At 40.0% G+C, this 12143-nt stretch overlaps 1 protein-coding gene across 1 annotated transcript in view; it reads left to right on the top strand.

Annotated features, from left to right (window-relative positions):
• Positions 1-12143, top strand: part of plppr2b (phospholipid phosphatase related 2b) — a 30378-nt gene that overhangs the window by 11713 nt on the left and 6522 nt on the right. The window contains exon 2 of the mRNA XM_073468615.1: positions 11148-11268. Within this exon, the coding sequence (XP_073324716.1) occupies positions 11148-11268 (121 nt within the window). The remainder of the gene's footprint in view (positions 1-11147; positions 11269-12143) is intronic.

Here is a 12143-nt window from a genome sequence, read left to right as displayed (position 1 = left end):
AAGGTGCGTAAGAGTAAAGGACTTCCGCCGAAGCACACATTATACATCCGTGAACGGATTTGACACTGCGACAGAGATGATTCACTGAGAAACACTTCACGGCGTAAGCGCGTATCTAAATTTAGTGTTTTCTCACAATACCTCGGAGCTGTTAATGATGAGCGAAAAATCCCAAACACATCTGCAATAAATACACGCATACACTAGTAGCGTACATTTCCACACTCCGCCTTGAGCTTAGGTTGCTTTTTATATGTTGTGACGTCAAACAGGAATTGGTTGCTGCGTCACTTGTTCCTGTTCTGATTGCTGTTGGCATTAGTCAGAGTGCATGCTGTGAGTATATTTTACTCTTCTGAGACAGTATGGATCTGTGTATACACCCCTGCGGTTTGATGTATCTTTTCTTTTCTCCGTGGAGGAGCTGTAAATTGAAAGTGGTGGTTGAATAAACCTCCGGATACATCTTTCATTACCGTTCCATACATGCTTTATTGTCCCTCTACACATTCTTGGAAAATTAGCTTTTCAACGAATGTGTTTTTTTCTGAAGCGCCCTTATGTGTTACGATTAACTTCTTTCTTCACATTTTCCTCCTTTTGATCCCTATTGTCAGCTTTCGTCAAGCAAGACTCCCCAAGCACGCAAACACGCTGTTCGGAGTCCTGCCCACAAAGATAAAGAGCATCCTACAATCGGCTGTCATGGTGTCACAATAGGTAGAAAAATCCTAGAAAACCAATTAAGACTCACTCAACCTCCAGAGCTTCTCCCTCTCACAAACACCTTTATGTCTCTGTGCCACCTCTGTTCCCACCGGCATCCTTTCAACTTATCGCATATAGTTGTCAGAGGTGAAAAACTCCAGAGCTGCAACCCTCTTGATGAAACTACAGTACAGACACACACTCAACAAAGGTTATGTGATCTCTGCTCTCTGAGGCAGGAGAAGGCAGTTTGTGTCAGTCATTCTTCGTCTCGCTCTTCATTTGCCTTTTTTTTTAATCAACTCCGCCATTTTCTCTTACTCTCTCCTACCCTTTTTTCTGCTCTCCGTCATCTCTCTGCCTCTGCCGGTGTTTACGCACAAACGTCTGCCTGTATCTTAATCATACCGCCTCCTCTGACTAGTTGAGATTTCTCTGACTATTCAAGGATGAAATAAATGCCGCCTAAAAAAAAACATAGCGATTGCCTCCAGAACACAGTCAACATCTGCTCAAAACTAATTGGCTGCCAAGTGATTTACACCTCGCTCCGGTATATTTCCAGTGGAGTATAAAACTTTCTCTTCCACTAAGACTAAGTTAAGAAATTACAGTTTGAAAGTTATCACTGAACCGATTGGCAGGTCGTAAGTAGATGTTGGGAAAACACATTTCTCGGGTTATGAGTACCTTGTCACACATATTCTCATCCTCTTTTAAAAAACTGAAACATCCTGAAACTGGATGCTTTTTTTATTTTCCTAACAAGGAAGAAACATTCTGCTCTAAAGGGACTGTAAAGTCTTGCTCAGAGTGAAGTGTCCTCATGTCAACCAGGATCTGTCACACTGACTTTTCAGTGTTGTGACTTATCAGGGAATTCAAACAGAGCTGAGATCAAGTCCAATTTTAAACATTTTAAGTTTTGTAGCTTGAGTTTTTCCCTTTTTGAATGAAAAATATAGACCACCACCACCTGGTATGGAGAGTTATGTCCTCTCACACAGGAGCAGCATGTACAAGCTAGTTAGCTGTCGGCTTTAGTCTTTGTGGTGTGTTCAAGGGCAGCTTTTTGCCCAAGACCCAAGCAACATGAAGTAATGCGAAGTCAGCCTTCATTGCCACTAGTTCTTTGCTGTAGGTTTGATGTGTCTGGGCCCTAATGGTACAAATTTAAAGGGTACCTCCACCAGTTTTACACATCACAGCCTTTTGTGGGTCCAGAGGAAGCTGCATGTAATCTGATTAATTGCCTCTGGTGATGTCACTCAAGTTGCATTTTGGGTAATGTAGGCACCAGGTTTTGGTCTGCATTGTACTCTGTATTCCACAGATTCTTTTTCCTTTTCAAAATCTGGTGCCTACGTTATCCAAGATGCAACTTAGCCATTGAGTGCCATCACTTACATGCAGTTTCCTGTGGAGCCATAAAAGTCTTTATACTACTTGTTTCACATATGCAGTCGTACTCTCCAAGACCTGTAAACTGTGTAATATTGGCGGAGTTTACCCTACAAGCATGCAGCTGTTACGTTTTCTTTTGTGGGGATTCAGCAATTTTAACGTCAGGACTCCCCCAAGTTTAAATGTTTCACCAAAACAAGTTCCCTTCAAATTTATTTTGCAGGCTGCATCCTGGGCTTTGCACCACCCAAGACGACTGTGACTGGTTAAAAGAAATACAAACAAACCAGAACATTTTTTCCCCTATAACACAATGATAATGTGTGTAGCCAGATCTTTGTTTGGATTGACAGACTTGAAGGCTACTGCACTATTGTTAGTTGAAGATTTAATTCCAGTTTCCAACATAAAAACTGACACATTCTGTCAATTAATTGAGTTTAGATGAGGTGAAAGAAATACTGGAGAGTGCCACGATGTGAGCCGTGCTGTTTACGACTTCATGATGATATCAAAGAAGTGCAGAGAAAACTTGCATTACATTTATTCAGTGTGTAACAGGTGCTGTGGCGTTGTTGTTTCATATTTCATGAAACATGAATACATGTTTTGCCACTGCTGCTTCAAAATGCCCTTTCAGATCGACCTGCTGAAGAAGGGCAGGCCTGAAGGATCTGGTTTGATGACACACAGAGAGGTAGCAGCAGACACCTCAGCATTGATAGGAGCGTCATTTTGCTGTGAGCTACATGCTGGCGCCTCAAAAAACATCCGCCGAACCTCAAAAAATACTCTCAGACTTTACCATCCTCCCCTTAGAGGCAGACTAGTGCAGTTGAAAATCTGATGTGTTTTGTATTCCATAATTGCTGAATGTCGGTCCATCACGTCTTCTTCCACGCAGCTCTGGCTCCTCTCCAAATCTGTCTCCCTATCCTCTTATTTTTTAAGAATTTCCCTTCCTTTCCCCACACTTACACACAAACACATATGTACATTCACATGTTATTTTATTGTCTTCTTTCTTTGCTTTTCTCTCCCAGATGCCCTATTGTTCAATTTGTGTAATTTCACTTCTTTTTGTTTTGCGTGTCTGTAGGTGCGTCCTTGTGCGTGTGTTTTTCTTGATGCTTAAAAACAATGATGAGAAAAAGACATCAGCAGTTGCTGTATTGTAAATGTCAGATGGGAGTTACTGTAGTTGCTTTCACATGTTCCTGCTGTTTGACAGAAATTCTGCCGAAATGAAGCTGTAGTTTGGATGAAAGCAGGCAGACAGAGAGCCACACTGATGATTTATAAAAGATGGTTATGAATAACTTTACAAAAACTAAATGTTTTCCGGTGTTTATTGCAACAAATGAGCTCTTTTCACGGCTGTTGTTATCAAGATTCATCCTATTGTATGTTGGGATAAACACTCGGTGGTGCTAGTGTTGTATTTGAAGCCCTGTGATATACATAATCAAACATTCTGTACCTTGGGGCAGCACACCAGCTTTTAAAACAACATTAACATATTATCATCACCATATAAAGCTGTTAATGGTGACAAAGTTAGCAAATAGATGCCTATTTGATACACAGCAACATTAGCATTCATTTTTGCTCACCTGATGAATGTGAGTCCGATATTCATTCTCCTTTTAGCTCTGCTTTGGTCTCCACCAACTCTGGGGAGAAATATCTGTCTCTATAGCTGCTAAATTTTCCACTATACTCACCAGCTAATCTCTAACAGTGTCTTTGGTGGTGTACTGTGGATTCTCAGAGCAACACTGCTAAGACTGAACCAAACAGTACAGTTGTGGGCAGTATAAGGGCAAAATAATGAGTTGAAAGGGATGGCAGCCACTGAGTTGAGGGGATTTGTGGAGTCAGGTAACAGTTCTCTGTGGGATCGTCACTACCAGCAACACCTTTCACAAAGTCATTTAATCCATTGTTTAAGCTGGGATTGGTAGGATTGTAGAAATTCAGCAAACACAAGCTACATTTTGAAAATACCCAACCAAAAAGATGAACAGACACCAACTGCTCCATAGCTCTTGCCAGCCAGCTGGGAGATGTGTTTGCAGCTAATTTGCTACGTTCAAGAAGCTCTCTTAGCTTATTTAGTCAGATAAACACATGAATTAACAACTCTGTTAAATGCCACAATCATATAAACACAAGCAAAATAGTCGTCACAAACATAGCTCAGTCTGAAAAGACCACCCTATGCTCGGCTCAAGGGTTGTGTGCTTTGTGCTAACGTTAGCGTCTGAGTGAGTCTGTTGCTACCGCAGTTGGTGTGTTTTTTGGCTCAGGGGCTGTGTGCTTTGTGCTACTTTGTTAGCAGCCGAACAACAGTCTGTCTCTGCTGCTACCACTCACTCGTTCTTTGGCTCAGGGACTGTGTGCTTAGTGCCACTGAGGTAGCTAGCTGCTGAACAACAGGCTCAGAGGTTGTAGGCCTACTGTGAGTCATCTCTAACCATACCCAACTATCTCATACAGTATCTCACTCACATGTAAGATACCACCGAACATTATCATGATGAACGTAAAGAGCGAACATGGCTAATGTTAGTACTCATCGCTGTCAAGCTGTACGTTAGCACTGGGAAATTTTGGCTGCACTTTCTCTGACATTCTTGTGCGACTAGCTCACTAATAGTTTTAAAAATACATCCGCAGCCTTATGGAAGACTAGGCAGGCATGTTAGTAGGTAGACAGACAGGTAGTCTGTCCAATTTCTCATACAAGCCAAATAAGATGATTGGATTTGCTTATTAGAGGCCTGCAACAGCCACAGATACTGGATTTGTTTCTTTTATGTGTCAGAGCATTTGATTAGTTGACTGCAGTCAGGATAAGAGGGTTAAGAGATTTTCTAGAAATATAACAAAAAATATTCATAAAAACTTACCAACCATAGCTTTAATATAAGAATGATGATTGGTGTACCTTTAAATACACAGTGTGATAAATCTGAACCCTGTGCACTCAATAAAAGCAATACAAATGATCCACTGTTGTCTACATTGGTATTTTTGCTTGCTTGAAGTGTCTTCAAATGCTTCATATCCCCGTAATCTGTACAACCTAAGCTTAACCTAATGGGTTATTTAAGTCAATTTTTCATCAAATTTTTCCAAATGAAAACACAAAACATACTGATCCAAAATGTTGAATGTAGAAACATGAACAACATATTTTTAAAACTCTTTTAACAACTAATTTGAACTATCTACATCGTTTAGTTTTTGAGATATGCTTATTTTTATGAGCAGCGTACAAAGGCGCTTTAAAAGCCACAGAAGATAAAAACTTGTGAGTTTCCGGTCTAACCTTCATTCTGTCTGTTAAATTTTCAAACACAGAAAAGTAACCACCCAACAGCCATGAAAACATCTGCTAAATTCCCCAAGCTTTGTGCTAGCATTAGTGAAAGGCCAAGAGATTGTAGCCTTTGTGTATTCGTAGCATGGACATTGATTACTGTACAGAGACTTCTCAGTTAGAAGCTGCTGGATAGTGCCAAGGTTACATCAAAGCCTTGTGCTATCAATGCATTTGTTGGTTCTTTCTATTGCAGACCTTTTATTGAGACTAAAGTGGATGTTCAGTGGAGCAGCAGGAAGCAACCTTTCAGTGAGATCAGTATGAAAAGGGATTAGTATTGACTCTAGATACTTTTGAATACACGGCTGTGGGAGAAATGTGGCATTTCAGTGGGAGCCCATCACCATCGAACGTCAGTGTGAACACATTAGCTTGGGAGTGGTAAGAAAATAAAAGTAATTGAGCGAATGATGAAAGAAAGGACAAGGCAACTGCTTCCTTAATGGGGACGTAGACTTCATTCTCCATCACACAGAGAAGCAGGGAGAGAACATGCCAGAGAAGAAGAAACAAGACCGTTCAGTGTCCAATGGGATTATCTGCAGCTGCTGCTTTATACGACACAACACTAGACGTAAAGCGACAAACAGCTCTGTTGTCATACCAAAATTAATAGCTCGTTAAGTCAAATGCAAAACCTCAAATAGATGTGTCAACAAGTCAGAGCCAACACCAGGAGCTTCTATATTATTAACAAACATGTGCAGATGTGCACATCACAAACATCTCTCCCTCTCTGTTTCTACACGCCCCTCAGTCTCTCCGATTTTGTTTGAAGTCCCCTTTAAGGAATCATGAAGGAAGTCGTGCTCCATGCTGTCGAAAATATGGTATGAAAAGTATGAAAGTCGGTGTTACTAAACCTGTCAATTCAGTCAAAAGCAAAGTATAAGCTGGAGATGGACCAACTTGGTCCTTTCCAACAAGTTGATGCATACTTTTTACCTCTAAACATAGCTTACTATTTACCTTAATTGGTTAGTGATGATGTAAAAACATATCAGAATAATTAGTATAATATACAGCAGATGGCAAAAAGCTCTCAATCACAGTTTACTGAAATTACAATTCTTTCAGCAGTTACATTTAATTAATTGTAAGAAATAAGCAGAATGAAGCAGGTGTTCGCAGATTAGAGGAACTTTTGTTGGTATTTCACAGAAATCGGGTCAAGCTGTTAAGTTTTGATGATGAAATTTGATGAAAATTGGCTCCAGTCTTCAGTGCCATGAAGACAAATTAATTTCACAGCAGATTCATATTTTAATTCTCTTTCTTTTTTTTCTTTTTTTTCAGTTTTCAACATCACTACATTTATGTTTTGTTCACTGTGAATGTACATACGTATGCATGTGCTGCAGCCATTTAGCACACGTAGCAGTGCAGAGAGGTCCGGTTCTTTGAGGTAATGCTTGTGGCAACTCTAAAACTCTCTTAAAGGAGATATATTATGCTCATTTTCAGGTTCATAATTTAATTTTGGGTTACTGCTAGAATAGGTTTACATGCATCAGTTTTCTCATATTATCCAGTGATGCAGCACTGGACAGTATTATCCCCCTGTCTAAACACTCTATTTTAGCTCCTGTCTCTTTATATCCCCTCCCTTTTTTGAAAAAAACAAACAAAAAAGCACAACATGTCTCCTTTAATACATGCATATCCTGCTTTAAGGCAACTCACTTAAAGGTCCAGTGTGTAGAATTTACCTGCATCTATTGGTGAGTTTGCAGATTGCAGCTAATTGAATACCCCTCACATTGCCATCCCCTTCCAAATATGTAGGAGAACCTGCAGCGGCCGCTAAAAACAGAAAAAAACGAGAAAGGCTCTTTCTTAAGGTAGCATTTGATTTGTCCATTCAGTGCTACTGTAAAAGCATGGTGGACCTCATGAAGATATAAAAGGCTCATTTTAAGAAATGAAAACCACCATGGTTTATTAGTTTCAGGTTATTATACACTTACAAAAACATAATTTGAATATTATATTATTATATTATATTTCTGCCTCCTCCTCAGTCCTACACGTTTAAAGTGGGAAACTCCCTCGGGTTGCTGTAAAAAAAAAAAAAAAGGAAAAAAAAGAAACTTGTTTTGGCCGCTTTGCAAAGACAGCTGTTGAAGCCAGTTTGGCACTCAGAATGATCCTTTGATAGTTTTAATTATGTTACAATCAACCTCTTTTCTTTACTCTCGTTATCTCAGTTTCACAGTGATTATTCGCCAACAACACCATTTACAAGTCTCTTATGCCTTCTGCCCCCTTTGGCTGCGAGCGGACTGTCATCAGTGGCTGCCGTCTCCTCCACTCCTCCTCTTCTCCCCCACACTCACTTCACAAGAGCATCTCCCAGAAATACATGAGGACAATAACAGTTTAGTCAAGACTCTTGTGTCAGGTTGAGAGAGAGCACACATCAACTTTATGTTAAAGTGAGTCTACATAGTTTTATGTTGTAGAAACACTTGCGTCGTGGTGTTTGAATGTTGTCATGGTCTTGTTCCCTGAGTAAATAACCACCTCAGTAATATGCCATTAAATGCAGTTAAAATAAAATTGAAAATAAATGTAGGCATTAATTAATTTATAAAATGTGACATAAGAGATATTAGCTTTAATTTGCCTCTTTTTATCAACCTTTGTATTAATTCAACTTTATTGCCTTTCCCATTTAATTTTAAATTTTTTTATTTATGTTATTAATTTCTGTATTTATGTATTGTGTATTGTTTGCCATTTGCATTTTCCCCCTATTTATTTCAACAAACGTAATTATTGTATTTCTGTATTTCTTTTTACTTTTCTTAATGCATTTCTGCTTCATAATGCAAATACAGAAATTTAAAAAAGTATGCTTACATTAATTTTCAATGATATTTTTGGCATATTCATGTATTTATTGAGCCATTTATTTTTTATTTTTTTCTTTTGGCAGGTTTAGTCCTCTGTATAAATGAACCATTAGTTTTATAACCTACCTTTGTAGTTCTCTTTCAATGGAATGGATTGTGACCTTGAGCAGACCATTGAAATGTACATACACTGTACGTATGCAGGCAGTGTTCTCACAGCATTATACCACTGTACAGTGTATATAAGGCCATCACGTACTATGTAAGCATGTCAAATCTCACTCTGAATCCAGCATGGCAGGGTGAAGTTGTGAAATTGTATGACTCCCTGCCCAGTAGAAGACTGACCCAAGTAAAAACTTTGGGATTGGTTTTGCAGGATGTAGCACTTGCACGCCTCTGCAAGCTCCAGACTGAGTGCACATTGCTTTTTAATAATTTGTGTTTTTGACCTCACACTTATGTGCATGGAAAATTATAGTCTGCCTTGGAAGGTTATATGAGAAACTTTCCGCTGGAATGCCTTTAGGAAGTCAGACGGGCAAAGACATTGTACACAGCATGTTGTGTTGGACAAATGGATCTTGCACATGACTGTCATGTGGGCGAGTTTGTGTCCTGTGTGTGCGTAGAGGTTACTTTTTAACTTTTGAATTTATTGTTTTCAGATGTTTAAAAGAATCTTTTATTAGTAATCAGTCAAAGTTTGGTTAGGTTTCAGCAACAACGCTACCTAGTTAGGTTCAGGAAAAGATCATAGTTTGGATTAAAATAATAAGCCAACGTTCACTTTTGATGTCACAAGGACACAATCAGCAATCACAAAAATAAAAAATCATCTGTTTGAAGTTAGAACTGACGAGACACCAAATGCAAGCCAGTGACAACGCACAATAAGGCACACAACACTAAGACAGTGTGACACAGGATGTAATATCTAGTTTTTAGGAAGTCCCCTCCAAGAAAAGGCTGAAAAAAGTGATGTTGACATAATAAACACCACCTAATGTTAACATACTGTATATCCAAACCCAGTACCTGATTCATGTGGTTATTTTTAAGGCTTTCATTTGTAGCATTGGTGGGAGCATGGAGTCATTTTCATCACAGGCAGTGGTTGATGTGATTTCGGAGCAGCCTGGAGGTAAAAATGTGCTACACATAATCCAGCTGTCTAATCTTTGGCACCCACCAGCTCTGCCACAGCCCCTGCAGCCGGGTACCGAACCTCCGTCGGCTCTGGGGATAATGATTTATGGCTGACCCTTCACACAAACGTCCCTGCAGGAATAACTGAAGTGTAGTCAAACTTGCGTGTGTGCTTGGTGGGGAGAATCTTCAAGCAGGCCCAATATAAGAGAAGCTGAGTCTTATTTTACATGGTTTTTGAAGAATTTGAGGCCAATGTATGATTGTGTTCATGTGCAGTAACATTTCATTGTTCAAATTTTTCTTTCTTTAGTTTAGTTTTATTCTTCTTTGGAGGGTTTGCTGAGCTTTAGCCGTGGATACTCTTTCATTTTAAGCTGTCCTCTTTATATGACTCATCTCTCTTTCCTTACTTATAAAGCCAACTATCATCCATCGTTAGGAAAGAACCAAAAAAATCGCACACTGTTTATTTGGTTCTTTCATAGTCAGAGTTAACGATCCAATTAACCTATAAAAGGACCTTGTAGAACTTGTCACTGTAAATTTAATCAAAAGTTTGAAGGTGAGCAGGGAACAGCAAAAACAACCACACAGCCTTCGAATCGTGATATGACGTCTTAACTACCTGAGAACCTTGTCAGCCCAGCACACATTACTTCAGGGCTGGTTAGTTTTGCAGGTCATGTCATACTCCAAAGAAGAAATAATTTCTGTTGACACGCAAGCTCCACAACTCTCACCAAACCCTCCCTCAGTGGTTCTTGGCCCATAACGTCAGGGTAAACCTCAGCCTTTTTGCCTGTCACACCGAGCGCACTGAGCTTTGGTGCATTAGCTTCGTCCCACACTGCTGGCTCTGGGCCATGCATATTGTATGAGCGTGTAACCTACATCTATCCATGCTTCTGTCAGCAGGGGTCCCCTGATCAGACAGCTTCAGTATGCAGGGTGTAATGGTGTCCAGGGACGTGTTACTTGGTGTTAAGTCAAATTATTTCCCTGTCAAAAGAGATCAATGTCCTGCTGATTTGACTTAAACTCTTAAAACGGCTTCTCAAATGGCTGCCAGAGGCTCGGGGTGTGTGCTCTGTAAACGGGTGTTCAAAATGCATTACAAGGCTGTAATGATAATGGAGGTTTTATTGAGGTGTGATAAAGGTGGGATAAAATATTTGCTAATATATTTAAAATATTTCGTGAAAAGTAGTATAAGATGTGTGTGATTCATGTCCTCTGCCAAATCTAATCCTCCCTTTTGAGTTTATTAGCCCACATGACATTATTAATCAAAGTACAGTCATGGTTTTATGGAGCTGCGGAAAAAAAGAGAAACAGCGAGAAAGAAGATCTATGAGACACTGAGGTCGACAAACTCCCACTGATGAGAATGAGTGAGCGAATGGGAGGTGTTAATGTTGGGATTTAGTAAAGCAGCATAAAATCAGCCAAATGGTGAGGGAAATATAAAAGCAGGCTGGCCAAGGAAAACTGTAATCGTTACAAGGCTGAGGGAGGAACACTCATGAATAATTTTTCTGTACACCATATTTAACTGACACAATACTCAGTGAAGATGATCAGTCCTTAACAACACAGTTTAGTTAAAATGTTTGTTCTCTCTGTCTCTCTTTCTGTCCTAGATTCTGATCGGGGAAGTGACCAGTTTCTTGGTGAAGAGCGAGGGAGCTCAGGAGAAGACCATAGTGACCGCTGACTGCTGTTATTTCAACCCTCTCCTCCGAAGGATCGTACGTTTCCTGGGTCAGTTATAGTCCTAAAGATCACAGTTTCTTTGTCTCTCACTAAATCATATGCTGCATCAAACAGGTGGACGCAGTCAGTGACATGACATCACCCATTGGTTTGTGGACTAGTGTTTTGAAACCTTGAGTTTGGCATTTTGACTGTCGCGATCTTGGACAAGAGGGTGGAGCTAAGTTTTCATGTAGTGCCAGCCATAGTTAGCTAGCTTGGTTACGATGCCATCGTCCATCGCTGATGGCTGACAGTCATCAACAGCAAAGCGCGTGTCCCCTCAGAGTTGCAGTAAGGAAAGAGTTGTTGGTATTTGTGACACGTTGGAGAAAATATTAAAAGTTTGTTGCACTAACGTTACGTCTTCATGTCTTGTTCATTATTTTGACTACAGTGGTGTGCTAAAGAGCAGCTCCTGGCTTACGGCAACACTGAGGGGACACACTGCCTAAAATTCAGAAACACTAATTACCCATCATCCATCATGATGTTTTACTGTGGACATGAAATCGCCCAACCGACCGACCAACTGACTCCCTAAGAGTCTTTTAGTGCAACCAAGCACTGAACAAGACTTGAAATAAGCCATAGAGATCATAAACTCATTAGGAAACGGTTTGCTGAGGTGATTAATCAAGTGAGAAGTATAGACATTTGCTTATATCCTTCTGCTTATATCCTTCTATTCAATCGGGCTTCTTCTTGGAACCTGGGGAGGCGCCCCTTGCTGGACATTAGAAAGAATGCAGGTTTAAGGCACTTCACATTGACTTTTCAGACCCCAGGGCTACTTCTTTTACAGCCTATGGGCTAAATAGAGCCATTGTACTCTGGGACCAAGGCTCATTAAGACTTACACTGGTGCTCCTCTGTCATGAGGC

The sequence above is a fragment of the Pagrus major genome, chromosome 1, assembly GCF_040436345.1.
Source record: "Pagrus major chromosome 1, Pma_NU_1.0".
NCBI lineage: Eukaryota > Metazoa > Chordata > Actinopteri > Spariformes > Sparidae > Pagrus > Pagrus major.
This window is presented reverse-complemented; position numbering and strand designations above follow the sequence as displayed.